This window comes from Globicephala melas, chromosome 1, assembly GCF_963455315.2.
Source record: "Globicephala melas chromosome 1, mGloMel1.2, whole genome shotgun sequence".
Lineage (NCBI taxonomy): Eukaryota > Metazoa > Chordata > Mammalia > Artiodactyla > Delphinidae > Globicephala > Globicephala melas.
In genome coordinates, this window is record NC_083314.1 from 1,107,516 (window position 1) to 1,128,980 (window position 21,465).

The 21,465-nt window shown below is 62.8% G+C and overlaps 1 protein-coding gene across 2 annotated transcripts in view; it reads right to left on the reverse strand.

Moving 5' to 3' along the window:
- NAV1 (neuron navigator 1) overlaps positions 1 to 21,465 on the reverse strand; it is a 211,635-nt gene that overhangs the window by 116,840 nt on the left and 73,330 nt on the right. For both annotated transcript variants that reach the window (XM_060284640.1, XM_030844397.2), the window contains exon 4: positions 11,093 to 11,878. In XM_060284640.1, the coding sequence (XP_060140623.1) occupies positions 11,093 to 11,878 (786 nt within the window). The remainder of the gene's footprint in view (positions 1 to 11,092; positions 11,879 to 21,465) is intronic.

The following is a 21,465-nucleotide window of genomic DNA, read 5'->3' on the forward strand; positions in this document are numbered from 1 at the left end:
CTCTCTCCCGCGATGGCTCTCAGGCCCCCCACCCCCCAGGGGAGACAGGCAGGTCTCTGGCACAGAGGAGCCCGGGGCTGTGGGCGCCACGTTCTGCCTCGTGGACCAGCAGCAGGAGTGCGGGTCTGTGGTTCAGAAGGCAGCAACCAGGCGTGCGGGGCAGTAACGCGGAGCAGAAGATGCTCAGTAGGGCCGGCCCCCTCCCCCTGCAAACCCGGCTGCCCCTGCCTCCCCCACAGCCCTGCACGACTCTCCCTGTCCTGTAACAAACTCCCCCTCCACCCAAGCTGGCTCCAGACACAACCAAGAGACTGAACTAAACTACCAGGACTGAACCGGAGCCAATCCGTGAGGGACGCCACTGGGCTCACTGGTCGCCACCGGGTCTGCAGAGCCCCGGGATCAGCGTGAAGAAGCCAGGGGTCTGGGGCCTGCGGGGAAGGCGGCAACAGAACTAACTGTATGGTCACAGGCGGTGCCAGGCACCGTGACTCCCTCTTCTGTTTAATCCCCACCATTACCCCGCGCAGGGCGCGTAAGCTCCATCCTATAGATGAGGGACAGGTTCAAGGAGGGCGAAGGGCAGCCAGCAGGTGAGCCTCAGGGTGGATGTGGACCCTCACCTGCACGACTCAGAGCTGGTGCTTTCCTCTTAGGCCAGGCAGCCAGGGCCCCAGAGACGCCGGGTTCCGGCCGGGGGCGGACACGCCGTCCCCTGCAGCTCTCGGGCCGGCCATGGTCCTGCCAGGACAAGTGTGCAGGGGGGCGACGTGAACACAGCTGTGCTGCAAGTGCCCTAACCACAGATCCCACACACTGTCCACAGCCTGGCAGCGGGGACCAAGGGCGTCCGGGGGACGTGCTCGGCTGCCTGGGCCACCAAACTCCTGCAGGAGACCTCAGAACAGGGCCGCGCTATTTAGAATAAAGGACCGGGCGGCCGCCCAGAGGACCTGCCGTGTCTGTGGAACTCTGCAAGGCCAGAGCTCTCCACCGGCGAGGGGCCCTGTAGCACGGTGGTTAAGGAGGCTGGCGCTCGAGCCGGCCTGCCTGCGGGCGGCTCCAAGCTCCTCACTTCGCGGTTGTGTGACTCTGGGGAAGTTACTTAACCTCTCAGTTTTCTCATCGGTAAAATGAGAATGAAAACAGCACCTAACTCACTAAGTTGTTCTTGCTGGTTAAATGAATTACTACACGTACGGTGGTCAGCACAGTGCCTGGCACATGTCACATGATGACTGACAGATGTTATTATGAGACCCTGGATCTTCCATGAAGCTAACACCACCGCCCCGCCCTCCACTTCCTGCATATGCGGCATTTGGCAGAATCTAATCTAGAAATCAGGAGCCACTGGCCACGGGGGAGCAAGGAGGTGGGGGGAAAGGAGAAATCAGGCCCTGAGATGAAGATGGCTGAACCTGTGGCCTCAGCCCCGGGCCAGCCCTTCCCTCCCCGAGCTGCCAGCTGGCAAGTCTGACCCCTCTTTGACCACCAGGGAGGCTGAGGCATCACGGGGCTTATCCAAGCTCCACGGTTACGAGGGACGGGTCCAGGGTTCACAGGCAGAGGGGCCAGGGGAACAGCTTATCCCAGGCGGACGCAGAGAGCCACGTCTCCTCCCGGCCAGTCTGGTCATCCTCATTGTGGCCACGACCTTCCTGTCCCCGGGGGAAGCCCTCTCCCCATAGCCTGCCTGCAGCTCCGGGGGCTGCTGCCCTGTGACCGTCCGTCTGTGGTCTGCTTCCCAGATTGGACACGCCGGGACGCAGGGTCTTGGGACCCGAGGAACGTTTGCCGAGGGCCGGAGAGAACCGATTCTTACCGATCGGGGCTCTCGGGACCGTATCAGCCCGAAGGCTCTAGACTGTCTACAGGGCAAGGGGGGGCAGATGTGCCTACTTGTGCCAGAGAAAAAAAGGAGTCTGGATGAGCCCGAACCAAGCCTCGGCTGAATCTCAGCTCTCCGTGAACTTGCCGAGTGGCCCCGGGCTGCTCTCACCTTCTTCACGTCTAAGTCCGTGTCAGTGTGGGGTCTCCAGTCGACAGCGACGCACCAGGGGGGTCACGCTGGCTGCTGAAGATGAACAGCTCCCACACCTGCGGCAAATTGGCACTCTTCCTCCACCCCCGCCCTGCCCCTGGGACCCCACTACTTGGCACCCATGGGGTTGACTTCCGGCATAACAGGGAGCCCCAGGCACCCCCGGTTCTGCAGCCTGGCCCGCGAGGATTGTGAAATAGTCTGCGTGTGACCCTTGAATAGCGTCTCATTGCGAGGCTGACCTGGGTTCCCACAGAGCGCTCAGCACAGCTGGCAAACAGTGGGTGCCCACTAAGTACTAGTCGTCGCCGTTGTCAATCCCCAGTGATTCCTGCCTCTGAGTGTCCCGGGGACCACCACGGCGCCTCGGGAGGGAGGCTGCTGACCCATCTGCAGAGTAGAAGGCCGATCGGCGTCTCGGGCGCTGCTGTTTCTTCCTGGGAGCTCAAACCCTGCGGCCAGGCCCCCGGTGGCCCCCAAGCCACACGCTGGGCGGAGGTGCCCAGCAGGGAGGCGCTGCTGAGCGTCCAGGAGAAGCAGGGGCACAGGCTGCCCGCTGAGCCTCAAGCCAACGCCACCGGGCGGGCAGGGCGTTGGGTGGCCCAGGGCTGAGCCCTGACCCTGGGGCTGGGGAGCGGCCCTCGAGGTCCCTGCTGTCCACATGACAGCAGTAGCACCGCCTGCCCGCCCAGGGGCCACCGCGGCCTTCGCTGCTGTAACGCCCTCCCCGCGGGGCCGGACGAAGGGAGGCCAGGTGGTGAATGCCCCAGCACCCCTGGACGCCTTGTCACCATCCGTGGAAACCCTGAGACATTGCGACACACCTGCGTCCTCCAGCAACCCTGAACTCTTGGACTCCTGGGGGTACCCGACTCCAGGACAAAGCCAAACAACCCAGCTCCTGGGACAGTGGGACCCCACGGCAATGCCCAGGGCACGGAAACTGGTCCAAAGGACAAAGCAGGAGGAGGATTTGCACTGGGTACAAGGCTCCCCGTCCTGCCCTGGGGCACCCTCGCCACCTCGAGCCCTGCTACCCGGGACGGCCCTCGAGCACCGTCCGCTCCCAGGGCTCCCAGCCAGCGAGCTCCAGTCCGGTCCTCCCACACCCTCCAAGGAAACAACTGGGTGGCTGGAATGCCTCAGCCCCTTATGCCAAGCGTTTCTGACCCCTTGAAACAGCTCCCGACTCCTAGCTCCTTCAGGAAGGCTCCCCGGATGCGGCAAGTGCCCTGGAGCCGAAACGCGCTGCGCGCCCTAAGCACGGCTCTCTTTCCACGCCAACCAAGTCGCACGGCATGGGGACACTGTCAGCCCTCACGCTGCTTTACGTGCTGCCGCTGCCATGCAGCTCTGCGGTGAGCTATGGGTCTAGGCTCTCCCGGGGGCTGGGGCCGGAAAGTACTGACCCCTCGGGCCTAATCAGAGCTGCTGCTCATCAAAGACAAGCTTCTGGGCGCACAGGCGTCCTCCCCCATGTCCCTCCCATGTGGACACTGCAGGGGCAGCAAGGGCCACAGTCGCTCCAGCCAACAGATGTGGAACTTGCGAGGCCCTGGGCCGGCTGGCGTGCTCACTCAGAAACACTCTCCCAGGACCGATTCCAGAGCCGGGACTCTCTCGGGGGCCTTTGGGGGCAAGCCCTGACAGCTCCCCGCCAAAGGTCTGCCCAGTGCCTACTGCAACGCCTGGGGCCGGTCATGGTCACGTCAGGGCCGCCCCCAAGCTGCTTGTCCATCTCCTTCCCCACCTCTCCCGCAGCTGGATGGTACCCACCATGAAGCCCTCCGTTTACCTCCTTCTTCCGTTTCCAGTCCCTCCCATCTCTGCTGCCGGGATCCCAACCTGCATTTCGAAGCGCAGGTCACTTGTCCACAGCCTCCCCTCCTGCCCACGGCACCGCACTCACCCCACATGCCGACCGGCTCCAGGCCACCCTGCTCTCCCCCGCACCCCTTCCCAACTTTTCCGTAGCATCTGCCCCGCACGGGATGAGCAGGAACCCTTATCTCCTCACCCAGCAGGCCAGCAGTTGGCGAGCGGGCCCCGAAGCCACAACCCCAGGAGCTCATGCTTCGTCCACAGCGACTGCTTGACAGCAATCCTGAATTAAATGGAATTGAACGCAACACTGTGGGGGGAGGGGTCTTGAGGCTCCTGGAAGCTGACATCACAGGGGTCAAGGTCAAGTCCTGGCCCTGTGGCCCACCTGCTCTTCTGGCTCGAGCGGCCAACCCACCGACCAGTGTCTCTGTTTGCTCAGTTGTAAGCGCGGTCTCACAGGATCACTGTGGGCAGTAAGTGACTCACTAAACCTAAGGGACAAGAATCTCATGCCCCACGTGGTGTCTGGGTGCTGGTTATGGGCAGGTCATCACTTTCTCTGGGCCTGTTTTCCTCCCGTGGAGCATCAGGTCCCAGAGCCCTGGGGAGGCAACTCCACAGCCTGGGGGTGCTGGAGCCCGTGGCCAGTGGCAGCTGAGGGCTCTGCACAGAGAAGCCAGGCCTCCGGGTGGCTTCCTGCGCCCCCAAAAGGGAAGGCCTGCTCAGCGGTCACCAAGGGCAGAGGGAGCCTGTGTCCTCCTCAAGGTTCTTTTCTGGCAGAGGAACCAGGCAGGGAGCCCCAACCCCTGCGGTCTCTGGCTGGGGGTCTCTTTGGGGGAAGTTGTTCCAGCCCGGTCGTGGTTCAGACCCTTTCATGCCTGGGCAGTTGTGTGTGTGCACACACACACACACACGGACACACACGCGCACACACGGACACACACACCCCTTCGGTCTGTGCGTAGCTGCTAGGGGCCGAGTGTGCAAGTGTTTCTGTGCCCCGCTCCACGTGACACACCCAGCCCCTGTGCACCCTTGTGCACACCCTGACTCCCAGCCCCATCTACATCCTGGGGGTTTACATCCGGACGTGAAGGTTTACGTGCAGGTCTCCCCACACACTTGCCTGTCTTGTGCTCTCAACCTTCACTACCTCCCTACGCAGCCCAAGGTCACGGCTGACGGCCTGGCTCTCCAAGAAAACTCCAGCGCTTTTCACCAGATCACTCCCAATGGCAGCGCCCCAACTGGACACCCTTGCAGACGAGCCAGCTTCCCCGGGGACCAGCCTGGGCACAAAGGGCCCACACCCTGGCTTTGCATGCCCGACGCACGTGAGCAAGTGCTCTGGGAAGTCGGTCCAGAGCCAGCGCTGCTGCTTGGAAATTAGAAGACGGTGCAGGAACCGCCCGCTGCAGAGGCCCTGAAACATATCATCGGGATGTCGAAAATAGACCTGATGAGGGCTCAGGCCAAAGCCCGCCCTGGCCACTGGCCAAGCTCTGGCCAGAGCTGAGCTGGAGAAGAGCCGCGTGGTAAACAGGCAGGGCTGGCGGTGACAGCCTGGGCGCTGCCGGAGCCCGAGCCCTCGGGGTGAACCTGTAACGTGCCCAAGGTGGTGCCCGTGCTCTCCCGCCTCAGTGCCAGCGGGGACCCCGCACCTGCTCGCTCCCCACACCGGCCGCACCCCTGCAATCTGCCCCTTCTTCTGCCAGAGGCACAGGTGCCGATCAGAGACGAAGAGCTGGGATCCGCCCTTCCCGGCACGGGGCCGCGCTGGACATGCCCCGGGCACGGCTCCGGGAGACAGACACCACTCCCGGGGCATCTTCCCGGTCTGAGCCCTGATGCCTGCTGGTCAGAAGGAAGCCTTGGACCCAGGGGGCTCTGGTTTTCTCTCCCTGCAGGGGCCGGGTCCCCAGGAGCCACAGTAGGGGAAGTTGCGGGGGGCGGTGCCCGCTCTGAGGGCTGACGCAGCCTTCCAAGGCTTCCACGCAGGAGCGCAGCCTGCCCACACAGGGCCAGTGAGCTGCGCCCGGCCCCCCGGCCTTCCTGGGCAAGAGAGGGAGGCTGCAGGCCCCGGGGACATCAGACGCATCTGGGTAATGCAAACAGGCTGTGGGAGGAGGTCAGCCAACGCAAATGAGAAGCATGTGGCATCCACTTCCCCTTGGCTGGCAGGCTGGCACAGGCCTCCAGGCCGAGGGAGACGCCGCAGGAGGGAGCCCAGGTCAGCCAGGTGCTGGGGGGCAGACCTTATGGGGGATGGGGGGTCCAGCTGGGGGCTGGACTCTACGGGGCCCAGGAATCAGGGGAACAGCTCGGCCCCTCCTCCTACCAAGTCTTACTGCAAAAGAAAAGAGACGGGAGAAAAGAGGAACGGGGGGCGAAGGGAGGAAAGATGCGAGGGGATGCGGTCGGGCACCTGAGAGGCAGGCCGGCCTAACCCGCGAGGACCCGGAGAGCAGGTCTGCACCCACAGGCAGAAACTCTCAGGAAACAGAAACTCTGCTCAGCGGGCTTTCTAATAACGAGGGCTTTCCAGGAAAATGAGGTAGTGAGCTCTCTGTCACCGGAAGTGTGTAAACAGAACACCCACTTGCCTACGACGCTACGAGGGAGTAATTTCTGCTTTAGGTGGGTGGCTCAACCAGACAATTTCCATTGTGTCTTCTGTGAATCCCAGGGGGGGAGGCGGGGGCTCTGCACGGAGAGGGTTCTTCTCTCCGGCTGTACAAGAAGGCGCCGCAGAGCAACAGGGATGGGCCTGGGGGCTCTGCTCAGCCGGGTCAGCGCAGGACCCGCTCTCCCTGGAGCCCCGTGGAGCTGCCTGCACCCCCAGCCCTCGAGGTCAGAGGCTGTGGGCTGTGGGCACGGGTGTGGAGGGGCGGCCCAGAGCAGGGCGAGGCTGGAGGTCTGCAGAAGACAAAGCCTCTGGTGTTGGCAGCTGGGTGGGGACGGGCCACGGGGGTGGGCGGTTGTGCCCGCAGGAGATGTTAGCGGGTGGGACGAGAGCTAACGGTCAGCAAGCAGCCCAGGATTCCAGGCGACTTGGTGCTGTTCTGCCTTCAATCCCCATCCACGAGGGCCTGGGGCCTGAGGGTGGAGCCGCTGCTGACCACCAAGGGCATCTCCCTTGAGAGAAGCCCTGGGCACCTCCCCTCCACGTGTCCTTGTCCCCAGAACACAGGAGCTACCCCAAGGCCTTCCCGGGGAGGGGGAGGAAGACGGCTTTGGCTGCAGCGGCCTGAGCAGGGCGAGGCCCAGAGGCTAAGAGCAGGACCCCACGGGCCCCGGTGGAACCCGAAGCCTAGCCCTGGACACGGGGAGCAAGAAACGTCCTCCCCAGCGCTACCCTTGAGAAGACAGAGGCCTCGCAGCGGGAAGGGTCTGTGCCAGCTGCCCCTCCGCTACGCACGCGCTCACCTGCAGGCCTTGCCTTCCCTCACCTGCGGCTCTACAAGCCCGGGAAGGCTGCAAGTCAGCGCCCTCACGCTCCTGCCGGGCCTCTGGGGAACCCCTGGGAAGGCACCAGGCACGGCCCTGCGTGTGGAGCCTTGGCGAGCTTGCACACGCGGCCTGGCTGCTCGGGCACTGGATCCTGGAGGACCCCCCAGTGCACTGAATAACAAGGAAGAAAACCATCTGAGAAGCCATGTCTTCCCTCCCCCTACTCACAGCATCCCAGAATGCAACCTCTAGAGTAAATTCCCACCCCCCACAAAAAGCCCACAACAACCCACTGGCTTAGAAACGGATAATTTCCGGACTTCCTTCCCCTGCTCTGTTTGGCCTGCGCCTCTGAGGGCCCAACCGTTGTCACGGCAACCCCTCACGTGGGTCCAGACACTTTCTGAGAAAGTGGAACCAGGCGCTCCAGCCGCCTGGGTTCCTTTGCACCTGACCTGGTCCCCTTGCCTGGAGGGCTCAAAAGGGGGTGCAGTGTGCGTGGGGTCACCAGACCGCTTGGAGGTTCTCGGACTCAGGGCTGAGGAGATGGAGAAGTGTGGTCGGGTCGGGATTGTGTATGTAACTGCTCTGAGTTAAGACAGGCTCTCTTAGGCACCTGGGGCCCTGTCAAGGTCCGATCCCCTCTCTCTGCACCCCTCCCTAATGCCGACAGGTAGGAGAGAGCCGTGGAGCAGCTCTGCCATTCACAAATGGGGAACGTGAGTCCCAGAGGAGGTCACAGAGCTTAGGACTTCTGCACAGGGAACTCAGGACTGCGGCCTCCTGCCTGCCCCAGACCCAGGCCAGGGGCCAGTGACCTTCCCTCCGGAGCCGAACTGCCTGACATGGACTGTCCACCAGGGTCCGAGGGCATATGATCCCTGAGACAGGCCCCCTTCCCCTGGACACTCACCCCTCAGTCTTCCAAGTTTCTAGGGTTTCCCAGTGGGACCCTAGTTCTTTGGCAGCTTCCAAAGCAAGGGAAGGGCAGGGCGCCTGCCTGGACCATCTGGGCCCCAGCTGATTCCTGGCAAGCCGTGATCAGCTTTCATTCCCTTTCATTCCAGAAAGGCTCTTATTCGGGGCTGCCTCACTCCCTCTCCCTCCAGCAACCAGGGCTGGGCAGCTTCCGGGGTCTGAGATGGTCCCAGGGAGTAAGCGTGTCCCGACTTGGAGCCTCACGGGTGTAGAACCTGCGTCCTTCACCACCATCCGGAGGCAGAGGCGTCCACTCGTCTCCCCAGGGGCCACCCTGCTCTCCAGGGAGGGTCCTGACAACCGGACACCTTCATGGGTTCCCCTGTTCCCCCATTCCACACAGGAGAGGGGCTCTACCTGGCCGTCACCTTCTCCCTCCTCCTCCCCTGCCCTCCCTGCTGCACCCTTCAAGGTCACAGCACTGCCCTCCTGGGGCCAGCCCCGCCCAGGGTCAGTCCAGCACGTTCACCAGACTTTCCACTCCTCTCCCCGCACCAGCCCCGCCGTGGGGTCATCAGGGCCGGTCTGGTGGCCCATGCCCAGCACACACCAGCTTGGTAGGGTCCCTCTTTGCCTGCTGACTCCCCTCCTTCAATCAGGTCCCCTACACAGAGCTGTGACTTAATAATCAGGACAGACTCAGGACAGACGTGCAGAATCTGCCGTCCCATCACTGGCTCAGGGAAGACTCCAAGCCCCTCGAGGCTCTGACCCTGCGATTCCGGACCGCCTGGGAAATGGGGTGTGTCCTCCCCTCACTCCCAGGGGCACTCTGAGACATGACAAGTGCCAAGTGGGCTGAGGGGTTACCGCAAAGCCTCTCCTCCCGCCCTCCTCTCCCCTCGCCCGCCAGCTCTACGACTATCTGCCGGGGTTTCTGTGGTCACTGCCTCTTGAGATGCAACTAAGAGGGCTTCGGCCAAGCCGCTAGGTCCTGGGGCAGTGTAGGGACTGCAGGACTGGGGAAGCCTTGACCTTGAAATGGGGCTGTGCCCTCCGCTCTTCTGTGTCGCTGACACTCCCTCCGCTCCCCCCAGAGACAGCCCCCCGCCTTCCTCTCCCCCATCCCACCCCCCCACCCCACCCCCACCCCCCACCCCCGTCTCAGCCCTGCAGGGAGTATTCTCCCCGCCTGCCCCTGCACCTCCCCTGGCCTCAGTCACAGCTCAGTACCACCTCCTCAGAGGCGCCTAAGCAGGCCCTCCTTGGTGTCTGCAGTTACTTTCTTTCTTTTCTCCTTTACTGTCTGTTTCACCCCATTAAACTGTAAGCTCCTTGAGGGCAGCACTCCGCACAGGGGGGGAGGGGGGAGGCCGCCCCATGGCTTCTGCCCCCACCCTCACCCCCACGGGTCCCTGCCTGCGGAGGCCGGGCCCTCAGGCCGCTGCGCCCCCCTCTTTGCCCTTGTCCAGCCCCCCGACTGCCCCTGCAGAGCCCATATGCGGCCTCCTCTGTGAGCCTCTGAATCCGAAGCTCCAGATCCCTGCCCCTGCTCGGGGTCCCTCGTCCTGGCCCACACGGGGCCTGTGGGTCCCGCGAAGGTCGCGGTAGGTCGAGCCCGTCCTTCCCAGCGCTGCCTTCTCCAGGCCGCCAGGCGAGCACCTCACCCCCCATTCCCACGCGCCCCACCTCGTCCTGCCCATCACTCGGACCGCAGCCCGCGTCGGTCCCGCCCCTCACACGCGCACGGACACGCCCCTCCCCAGCCCCCAGCGGGGCTGGCGGCCCGGGAAGCTTGGGTCCCTCGGCGCCGGAGGACCCACATGCCCGCCACCGCAACAAGTCCGCGGAGCCACGGCGGCCGCCCGGCTCCGGGCCTCGCCGCTGTCCTCTCGTGGCCCCGGCACGGCCCGCGCCGGCTCCCGAGGCGCAGCGGCCTTGCGTCCCGCGCATCCGGGGTCCCTCCCTCTCAGGGCACAGGGTCCCCGGGGAAAGCAAGCGCAGTTCCGGGCCCGCTCCGGGTTTTTTGCTTAGGCTCTTCAGGCTCGGAGAACAATGGGGCAGCTCTCTGCGCTTCCTCCGCCCGAGCGAGCTTTGTTCCTCCCTTCCCGCCCGCTCGGCTTCCATTAGCCAAAAGGCGAAGGCTTCCCAGTCAACCAGGAGTCTCCGCGCGAAAGCCCAGACCTTTCCACACGCCCTAAAAACCTGCGGAGTGGGGTGGGGTAGGGGTTTGGCCCAGGCCTGGGGCCGGGGCCGAGGTACAGGACACGCGTCCAGATGCGGGCAGCTGGCTGCCCGCCTGCCCCCAGGACCCTGTCGTGCCTCCTTGCCAGAGCCCATACCCGGGAAATCCGACTCGTGCTCCCACCGGGGATCCACAGAGGAAGCGGAGCCTCAGCTCTGCTCCGCGGCCAAACAGCCCTCACATCTGCTTTCCCCACATCTGTGCTCTAGATCGGCTCCCACCGGCGCTCCCCGGCAATGCTGAACGTGATCTTGCCCAGCACAGACCACACACGGCAGGGGTCACCCCCAGCCCCCCAGGTTTTGCCGTATTAAGATTCTAGGCTTTAAGATGCCAGGAAGCTGATAGGCTCTATTTCTGAGAAGCTGAGCCCCCCACCCCATTGTCCAGCCTCACCTCCGGCAGGCCAGAGCAGAGCCCCAGCCTGGGGACATCTCTACCAAAGCGCACTTCAGCCATATGCACCTGGGGATGGGCCAGCCCTGTACATCTGGGCGCAGTGTCCCCGCATAGCCCGAGCCGGGGCCTAGAGAGCCCCGCCGCTCTCCCCACAGCTTCCCCAGCAGCGGGCGAGGGGAAAGGCAGGGGTGGGGCGGGGAGGCAGGACTCACCCAGCACCTGGCTGAAGAGCAGCTGCTCCAGGTCTCCCAGCACGGTCACCACGAGCTCGGGGTCCACCTTGAGGAAGGCGCGCTCCTCCTGGCCCTTGGCGGGGGGCACGGGCCCGGAGCCCTTCTGCGCCTTGGCTTTGCTGGAGAGCAGCTCGTCGTCCGACTTGCCGTCGTCGCTCACGGCCGCCTCAGGAGCCTTGCTGAGCGGCTTGACCTCGGCGTAGGGGCCGCGCGGGATCCGGCTCGGCTTCCCCAGGCTGGGGGCGAGCGGGGCCAGGGGGGTCTTGGCGCCGCCCGCCGGGCCGCCCTTGGCCTGGAAGAGCGAGTGCTCCGACTTGGACAGCGTCTTGGACATCAGCGGAGCCTCGCGGCCTTTGGGGCCCGCCTTGCCTAAGCCCTTGGGCGCCTTGGCCATGTCGTCGCTCCACTCGGGCTCGTATAGCTGCATCTTCTTCTCAGAGTCCGTGAGGAACGAGAGGTTGGTGAGCGACTTCTGCTTCCGCAGGTTGGAGGCGGGCGGCCCGCCGGGGACTCGGCCGTCCACGCTGCCGGACTTGAAGACCTTGAGCTCCGCCGCGCTGGCCTTGGCCATGCCGCCGCCGCCCGGCGCCTTGGCGCGCTTGGGCAGCATGCCTCTGCCGTCCGCCGCCGCCTTCCTGCCCGCGCCCCGAGGCTCGTCCGCGCCCTCGTCGCCGCCGCCGCCGCTCTGCTCCACCTCGGGCTGCACGCTCTTGACGCTGCCGCCCAGCATTCTGCCCGCGAGGAGCGCATGGACGATCCGCGCGTCTGCAGGCACCGGGGGCGGGGGGGGGGGGAGCGCGCAGGGAGGAGGCGGCGGGGGAGGGGAGGGGAGGGGAGGGGGAGAAAAAGGACGGAAGAAACCGAGGAGGAAGGGGAGAGGAAAGAGAAGGGAGCGAGGGAGCGGGGAGGAGGCGAGCCGAGGCGCAGGGGAAAGCAACGCGAAGAAGGAAGCCGGGGAAAGGGAAGGAGCGCGGAAGCCGTGGAGCGATGGGGCGGGGTCGGAGGAAAAGGGGCGGGGCGGGGAAAATACAAATCAAAATCTTAAAATCAATCAAAGAAGAACGCAAGCCCCGCAGCTGCCCGGCGCTCGGAGCTGCCCGGCGCCGGGACCCGGTCCCCCGCCCGCCCCTCCGCCCGCCGGCCGGTGGGTCCCGTGGGTCGCGCGCCGCCCGCCAGCGGGAGCGGAGGCTGCGGGCTGCGGCTCGGAGCGCAGGAAGGAGGAGGGAGGCGGAGGAGCCGGCGGAGAAGGGGAGGGGTGTGCGCGAGCGCCGGGAGGTGGGGGGGAGGGGTGTGCGCGAGCGCCGGGAGGCGGGGGGGGGAGGGGTGTGCGCGAGCGCCGGGAGGCGGGGGGAAGGGGTGTGCGCGAGCGCCGGGAGGTGGGGAGGGAGGGGTGTGCGCGAGCGCCGGGAGGTGGGGGGGGAGGGGTGTGCGCGAGCGCCGGGAGGTGGGGGGGGAGGGGTGTGCGTGAGCGCCGGGAGGTGGGGGAGAAGAGTCTATTTCTGGCTGGAGAGGGGGTGGTATCTGCAGCCGAGAGCCAGGCGCGGATGAGTAGTGGGTAGGGGGAGATGAAGGATTCGACCCGGTCTTCTCATCGCTTTCCCCGCCGAGGCGGGCAGGTTCCGGGGCACGGGTTGCCCCCTGCCAAGCCCGGAGGTGGGGGGGGGGCGGTGGAAAGGTTCCGTTGAGCTGGTGTGGGCGTGCGGGTAAAAGGGGCTGAGACGGGGCGGCTCGGGACGCGGAGGGAGAGTGGGCTCGTGAGGCCTGGGGGGAGATGCGGCGAGCGTGGAGAAAATATCCAGGTCGCCTGGGAAACTCCCGGCCCCCCTCTTGCCTTCCGTCTCTGAGGCTCCAGGCTGCTCTCCTGAAGTGCGGGGTGCCTCCGGAGGACGGGGGCAGGGGGTGGACGAGGGTGGCCTGGGAAGACCCAGGGTTGACTGGGCAGGGGCCTCAGGGCGCTGCAGGCAAGGCCTGACTCTCGGGATCCGGAGACTGGGTTACCAATGACTGTATGACCTTGTCAAAGTCACTGCACCCCCTCCCCCGTCTTCTCTCACGGTGGTTACAGTACCAGCTTAAGAGCTAAAGGGACTTTGGACCTGCAAAGCGCTTTGTCAAACCCAGGGCATCAGGAGAAGCTGAGCCCTGGTCCCTTGCCTGCCACACCTCCAGTGGAGCCTGCAGAGCGCTTAAAAAAGACATTTTCCTATAGCCCTTCTCCCTTCCCTGCCCCCCGGGCCCTGGGAAGAGAGATGGGGTCGAGGGGGGACTGGAGGCTAGAGGCTGACTGAGCAGGCAGCCGTTTGCATGGGGCTGTCCCTCAGCAGAGGGCGACACTGCCCATTCTCCACGGCCTCCCAGGTCAGGGGCAAGTTGCCTAAGCAAAACGGTCCTCCGGCAAGAAAGTGAGGGACAGGAGAAAGGGAGGAGTGGGCCCCGGCGGAGCCACACACTGGGGAAGGCACAGCCCTGAGAACCCTTTGCCAGAAAGCACTGGCCATCGGATACCTGCCCACTTCATCCCCAACCTCCATCTCTGTAGCCCCAGGCCCCCCTTCACCCTAGAATCGGAGTCTCCTGCTTCACGCACTCCGCTAGCGCTCATCACAGCCTGCCTGGTGTGAGGGGCATTTGTGTACGCGTCCGTCTCCCCCACCGGCACCCACGCTCTCAGGGACGGAGCCGTGTCTCTCGGCACCTTGGTGGAGCAGATGCTGCCGCTGTGTTGGTAACGTGGATTTGGAGGCCTGAGGGCTGTGCTCCGGGCCTGCTCCCCGCATGGCTCCTGGGTCCCGTCCCCAGGACTCTGTCTTCCATCATCCCAGGCCTGGACTGAGACACTATAAAGTCTGCAAGTCCAGGTGTCATGGCAGAGAGGATGCACTGACCGCGGTACTGAGCACTGACGTCTCAGGCAGAGGGGTGTTTGGTAAGAAACGTGGACCCTTGGCTGGGCACTGGAGAAACAGAAAGATGGTGATTCTGCCCTCAGGGAACTCAGTGTCTGGGAGGACATGCAAGATAGCACTACAAGACCTGGGAGAATAATACTCCTTTTCATGGGAAACAGCAATGGCAAGCACATCACCACATTCACTGCAGGCAGACAGACGGAGGTGGGTGTATACTGATTACAGGAATGACAAGGGGGAGACTCCCAACCCCGGAGAACAGAGCTCCTGGCTGTCTCACTGATGCTGTAACCCCAGGGTCTGGCACTTACGTAGGAGGTTCCCAGTACGTATGAGCATAGGAGTAAGAGGTCGTGCTGGCAGGTGGGAGAATAGGTGGAGGAAATCTCAGAGGCTTCCTGGAGTAGGATGCAGTGTAAATAGGGAAGGGTTCAAACGGGGGGCGGGTGCAGGGTCAGCGGCAGTGAGTGCAAGTTCACTAGAAGGTCCCCTGGCACAATGCAGACTGGCCTCTGGGCCTGTGTCCAGCACTTCGGAGACTCGGGTAGACTGGGATGGCGACTTCAGATAGGGAGTGAGAAGCAAATGGATGGGTAAAGGGACTTAAGTGGTTTCATGCCAGAACTTGGTCCGGGCACAGAGAGTGCCCAAAGGAGGAGGCCAGTCAGGAAATCTTCCCTCTGGGCACACACGAGACACTCATGCATAAGCCCAGACACAAGATCCCAGCTCAAGGAGGGGATCCAGTCCCATCGTCGGTGCCAAAGGTCTGGGTGATCATGCGCTCCCTCCCCCGACACAGGCCACTTTTCGTGAAATCACAATCGCTTCTGAAGTCCTCATCCTTACTCGGGGGTCTCCTCCAGTTTGCACAAGACACAGCTAATTCAGTCACGGGGGAATCTCACCATCCCTAAAAAGGGCAGCTTGACAGTCTGGGGACACTTGTTCCCTAATGTACCAGGCTGCAGTAGTTTGCTTGTTTGCGTACATTCTCCTCCTGCACATAAATTCACTCTCCTTAGCAGACAAGGAGAAATGAACTGGCTTCCGTCTGGCCGAAGAGCATAATTTGCGCTGTGTTCCAGCCGGTGCGCGCTGCTGTACACAAGGTCCGGCGCCTCCTCCGGCCCCTCGTCTCTGGTACCCATGTCTGTAGGTTCCCTCCTCCCACATCAGTGCCTGGAGTTGCTCTGACACTACTCCACCTGTTGCGCTGTCCACTTGCGCTTCCTGGTCCCTGGATTCCCACTGCCCCGGACCTGATCCTCCTTCCTTCCTCATCGGCTCCCGTGTTTCAGCCTGGTCCCTGCCCCCTCTCTTTATTCCCCTGTGTCTCCTCCCGAGGGATATCACATGCCCCAAACCCCGTGCCCGTCCCCTTGCTTCAATAAACAGCTCCTGAAAATTTGCCTCCTTCTAGAAAAGAAGGTTTTCCAGAAGAGAGGCACCAGACCCGCTCCATCCTCCCTCTGCATGAAACACCACCTGCCGATGTATGAGGCAGAAAACACCTTCCGTGCTCACCTTCCCACCGTCCCTCTCTAAAGGGTGTTGCTGTGATCACGGGGTGGTCCCTTTAAAGCGTCATCTTGGCATCCTGGAACTTAGAGACGCTCCCCAGTGAGGCCTCTCCCTCTGTCTGGCGGCTCTCTTTATTCCCTTCACATCCCCTGAGTTTCCCACCATCCTCTACTGCAGTGGGAGCCCTCAGCTGCCGTGGCAACAGCCATTCCAGCATCAGTCGATAAAGCCAATATATGCTTCCTCAAGTGATTCCTAAAAAGAGAGGATCCTGCCCTGTCACGGCACCCCCAATCCCAGACTGGAGCCCCTCCCACCCTGCCCCGTCCCCTCGCCCCACTCTGCAGGACCACCTGGCCGGGAGGGTCCAATGAAGAGAGAAGGCGAGGATCTGTGTGCGGAGGCAGAGGCCCGGCTGGGCAGGGAGTGGGTGCCGGGGACTGGACCCTGCCTGGGCTCCAGAGGGGACTCGGGAAGGAGGCTGGTTTGGAATCATGGAAGTCCCCAATCTCCAGCCCCCCGAAACCGCTCATCACCCCACTCCTCTGTCTCCAAAGGCATTGGCAGTCTCTGCAGTGGGTGTGGGATGAGCGATCTGACCACATCTGTTGACCGATAACTTAAAGCAACTCGAGGAATGAAGATACGGGCACACGGCCAAGGACAGGCATGCAGTGTGATGTTACATCCCTCTCCCGTGACTGCAAACGGATGCAGCCCTGCTTGTGGGAGGGCATTCTGGGATCTGCCCCTGGGTTTGAGAGAGCATTTTGGGGGGTGGGGAGTGAGGAAGAGAGGAGAAGTTGGGAAGGAGGGCTAGGCTGCCCCCACCTGGTTGACCTTGAAAGGTGACCTTGGGAGAAGGTGGGATCTGAGGCAGGGGGAGTGGGCAGGCGAGTCCACACTTGGTTCCCTCAAGGGCTAAGGGCAGAGCAGAGAAGAGGGGAGGGTTCTCTTGATTTCTATGCCCACAGTCAGGATCTGGAGAGCAGGGGCTGGGCACTAGCCCACCCACCCTGGGCCAGGGGCTGAGCGACAAGCACCTTCTTTAAGGTGTCCCCACCTGACCCCTGTGATGAGGTCCTCCATCACCTCCCGACACCTCCACCTTTGTGGAAAGCCCTCCAGCCACTGATGCCCACTTCCTTCTGCCCTTTTCTCTTCCATGTCACCGACCCCCCCATGTCCTTCCACCTCTCAGCAGGGACTTCTTGACGAGGCCAGGCTGGAGGCCGCGGAGGTGGCTGATGCCCGAGTGGTGTCTCGTCTGCAGCTGGATGGCCAGCCTCCCAGTGCTTACATCTGCTCAGCGCCTCCACACGCCAGCTCTGACAGGTGCTGCGGGTGCAGCAGAGGACGGGACAGACAAAAACTCTTGTCCTCATGGGACATCCACTCCACTGGGAGGGACAGGCAGTAGACAGAAATGTCAGCTGCTGAGAAGTGCTGAGGAGAAGGAACAAAGCAGGAAGGGGATGTGAAACCGCTGTGGGCAGGGGGTGACTCTCCGATTCAGTGACCAAGGAAGGCTTTACTGAGAAGGTTCATTTGAGTAAAGATCTGAAGAAGAGAGGGGACAATCTCTACGGATATCTGGGGAAGAGGTTTCCAGGCAGAGGGAACAGCCCAGGCAAAGCCCTGAGGCAGGGTGTGCCTGGTGTGTTCGGAGAATCGCAAGATCAGAGGCACATCTGCTAGAGAGAAAAGACGGGGCCGGCGGCAGGCAGTGAGGTCAGGATGTGATGGAGGCCAGTGTGCGGAGGCCTCAGAGGTCATCCCTTGGCCTTTCGCTCAGTGAGATGGGAGCCCCCCGGCAGGCTTGGAGCAGAGGACTGGCACAGCCTGGCTCCCCCTCGGAAGGGTCCCTTGGCTGCTAGACGGGGCTCCTGGGCAGACTGCAAAAATCAAGGTGAGGCATGATGGTGGCTTGGAACTGGTGGTGACTTTGGCGGTGGTGAGGCATGGTCAACGCTGGGCATCTTTTGAAGCCGTTAGGGTTTGCTGATGGACCAGAGGTGGGTCTTTAGGAAAGAGAGGGGTCAAGGATTGGGTTGAGACCCCAAGGATGGGGGCCTGGACAGTTCTAGGCCTGGGGTTGCTGTCAGTCAAGGTCGCAAAGACTTCAGGAGGAGCTGGCGTGGAAAGACGATTAGAGCCTCTGCTTCTCCTCCTGGCCCTTCTCAACACCAAAGGGCCCTCCTGTGCGATGCCGCTCCAGACTCACCCACACGCTTACTGCAGCCAATGCAATCATTTCCCGGCATCCAGCCAGCATCCTTTATCCACTCATCTGTGATTCCCAAGGATCCACCCTCGGTGGGCTTTACTGACCATGAACTTTTCCCAGAACCCATCACGGCTCTTTGCACACAGTGGGCTCTCAGAAATATTTGATGAATGACGATTGATGGAATGAATGAATGCATGACTCAGAGCAGATGTGTGGGGACTGTAAACAGCAGTGACCTCTCGGTACCCGTGGTGAGACACAGCGCAGCTGGTGCTGAACGGCAGCCAGGCCCGGGGACAGCGTCCCAGCCACATCTTCCCTCCCTTCCCTACAGCCCCGGGCTGCGCGGAGGCCGGCAGACCCTCCCTCTGCCCCTTGGAGGAAGCTCCAGTTCTTGTGACCTTGGGACGGGGCACAGCTGAGACCCTCTCCTCCCCCACCTCTGCCCTGCACACCTCTGGGGGACAGGGCGGGAGTGGGCAAGAAGTCCTCACGTTCCCTCACACACCTAGCAGTCCCACCAGGAACGTGACCCCCACCCTCCCGGGCCACCTGGAGGAGAAGAAGAGCCAGTGGACACAGTGGTCCAGCATGGATGTACCAGCTGGCTCACACCTCATCCAGGAAGCCCTCCCAGACTGATCCTCTTGCTTCCTCCCAGCCTTTGCTTTCCAGGGCCTCGGTAGCTGAGACGTTTCCGTGGACTCTGCAGGGCCCTGGCTCCGCCTCTCTGGTCCCAGGAGGCTCCCTAAGCTTCAGGGTTGGGGGGTTTTCCCATGGGCTCCAAGGTCAGGAGTGTGGGCCCAGCAGAGATCTGCTGTCTGCCTGTGCTGGGGAAAATGAGGCCCAGCCAACCCAAGGCTGGGAGTGGAGCCAGGGACCGTGGGCCCCAGTCTGCCTCTGGCCCAGCGTCTCAGGGAGCACTTCCGGGAGGCTGAGGGTGCTGCGGAAGTCTAACTCCAGCCCACGTTCCTGGGAGCTCACAGCAGCCTGGACGCATCTGCCCTGAGCCTCCATGCCAACAGGACGGGGGTGAGCCTGCTCATCCTGTGAAGTAGGGGGGCCGACACGAGCCCAGGAGGACACAGGGCCCGAGCCTGAAGCCCAGGGTCCCCAGCTGGAGGGCAGGGCTCTCCCGGGCTGGGAGGGTGTAGGTCCTCTGCTCAGAGGCTGGGTGCTCCGGGTGTGCAGCCCCACAGGGAGTGGGGACTGTGGCCGAGGGCCTGAGACCCGGGAGGTGAGGTCCGATTTAGGGCTGGGCTATGGCTCCCTAACGCCCCCAAGCAGCCTGACCCCCAGGCTAGATCACGGGACCTCCGTTCCTCGGCAGGGGAGCCAGGCGTGCACAGCAAGACCCTGGGTTCCTGCTCTTCTAAGCACCCCGCCCAGGCCCCCTGAGTGCTGACGCCCTCCTTCTCCATTTCAAGCCGGAACTCCGTGATGGCGGGCGGAGGTGAGCTGGGTGGCTCCCCAGGGAAGGACTGCCCCCCACCCTCTGCTACCAGCCGCCACAGAGGCCAGTGCTGACCCGCACACAGCACTCGGCCTCCCTCTCCTGCCCCCGGGAGCCTTGCTCTCTGATGCTCTCCTACCCACCCTCCGGTCCAGGCCAAACCCCACGCCTGCGCCTTGGCTGTGTCTGCCCTTCTCCCCGATGCCTTCTCTTATGTGAATTCAAGTCCAGTTCACCCTTCAAGGCCCAGCCTTGGAGCCGCCTTCTCTAGGAAGCCTTCTCTGACTACATCCCACGCTTATCTTGAACTTTCCTCTCTACCGATTATAGTCAGGGTGCCACGTAGTCAAATTCTGCCCAGTTGTATCCTAGGGAGAGATCCTCCCCCTCTGGCTAAATTGTAAGCCCCCCATTATAGACTGCATGTTGGTATCCCCCCCAAATTCATAAACTGAAACTCTAATCCCCAGTGTGGTGGTATTTGGAGATAGGGCATTTGGGAGGTGATTAGGTCACAAGGGCGGAGAACTGGCAATGGGATTAGTGCCCTTATAAGAAGGGGCACCAGGGCGCCTGCTTCCTCTGAGCCAGGTGAGGACACAGCGAGAAGACGGTTGTCTGCAAGACAAGAAGAGGGCTGTCACCAGGAACTGAAAGGGCTGGCGCCTTGACCTTGGAGTTCCCAGCCCCCAGAACCGTGAGGAATACATTTCTGTTGTTTAAGCCGCCTGGTCTACGGTACTTTCGTTAAAGCAGCCTGGGCTGACGACAACGTCTCCCTACATGGAGCTGTTAAGAAGGGCTCACTGGGCTTCCCTGGTGGCGCAGTGGTTGAGAGTCCGCCTGCCGATGCAGGGGACGCGGGTTCGTGTCCCGGTCCGGGAAGATCCCACATGCCGCGGAGCGGCTGGGCCCGTGAGCCGTGGCCGCTGAGCCTGCGCGTCCGGAGCCTGTGCTCCGCAACGGGAGAGGCTGCAGCAGTGAGAGGTCCGCGTACCGCAAAAAAAAAAAGGGCTCACTGATGCTTGTGGAGCTGCGGGGAAGGGGGTCTTTACCGCCACTAAGCAGACCCTCTTAGACCTGTCACTTGCACTGTTCCGTCAAACCCCCTGAAGCGGGGACTCTCATTATCTTCATTATACAGAGAAGTATGCTTGCCCAAGGTCACCCAGCAGGCTGCTGGTGGGATCAGAACTTGAACACACATCTGCGGGTCTCACAACTTCCCACAAGTTCCTGCTGTTTCTCGGGACTTGCTCAATAATTGCACGTGATCCCAAAAGGAGGCCTGGGTCCTGGAGGGGGTGTGGAGATTGGGCAGGACGACCTATCCAGCCAGGAGCTTCCTGGAGCCCGGATGCCCACCGCACCTGGGGTCTGCCTGGGTCCAGGACTGCAGTCACACTCGGACTGGCCCGCAGAATACTGGGGCTGGGGGACAGGGTGGAGGATTCCTCTTACGGCCCCTTGTCCACAGCACCATGGGCCCTTCGTGGCTCAGCCTCGGGACCTCTGTCCTGAGATCCTTGTCACCTGCAGGGGACCTGGCAGCCCTAACACATCCAGGACCCCTTGGGGACTTCCTTATTCCCGAGTCTTGGGGGTCTCGGGTTCTCTTCAGGACTCGCTATGTGGCCTTAAGAGAATGCCCACATTCTCTGCCCTTCAGCTGGTCAGGAAGTCAGGCCGGGGTGGAGGTGGGCTTCCAGCAGGGAGAGGCAGGAGGAAGCACCTGACCTGGAGGACTCGGTCTGAGTCCTCCTGAGACCTGCTCCCGGCTAATGCAGAGACCAGGGTAAGAAGTCTGGAGGTTTCCCGCACGGGCTTGGCTTCTATGTTGCCATGGCAACCGTGCCCACACACCTGCTGGGCCTCAGAGGAGCTCTGCAAGGCCCAGGTACACCATCCTGAGACCAGGAGCAACCATCGGTTGTCGTGGCAACCGCAGGCCTGAGAGGTGGGGGGTGGCGGGCAGGAACTCTTGCCAGGGCAGGGGGAGGGCAGCGTGCGCTGGCTGTGCCCTGTGTCACGTGGGATGGAGGCCCATGAACTACCTGTATGTATGTGTCCTCTGATGCAGGCGAACCTACAGTCCGCTTTGACCCGTCCGTGCAGGATTGGCTGTTCTAAGGTCAGAGGAACCTCAAAGATAATCTTACTCAGTTTTCTGCTTTAGGGCAGACTGGTCCGTTTGTAATCAATCCTATTACCTTGCTGTGGGCCAAGAAACCCAAAA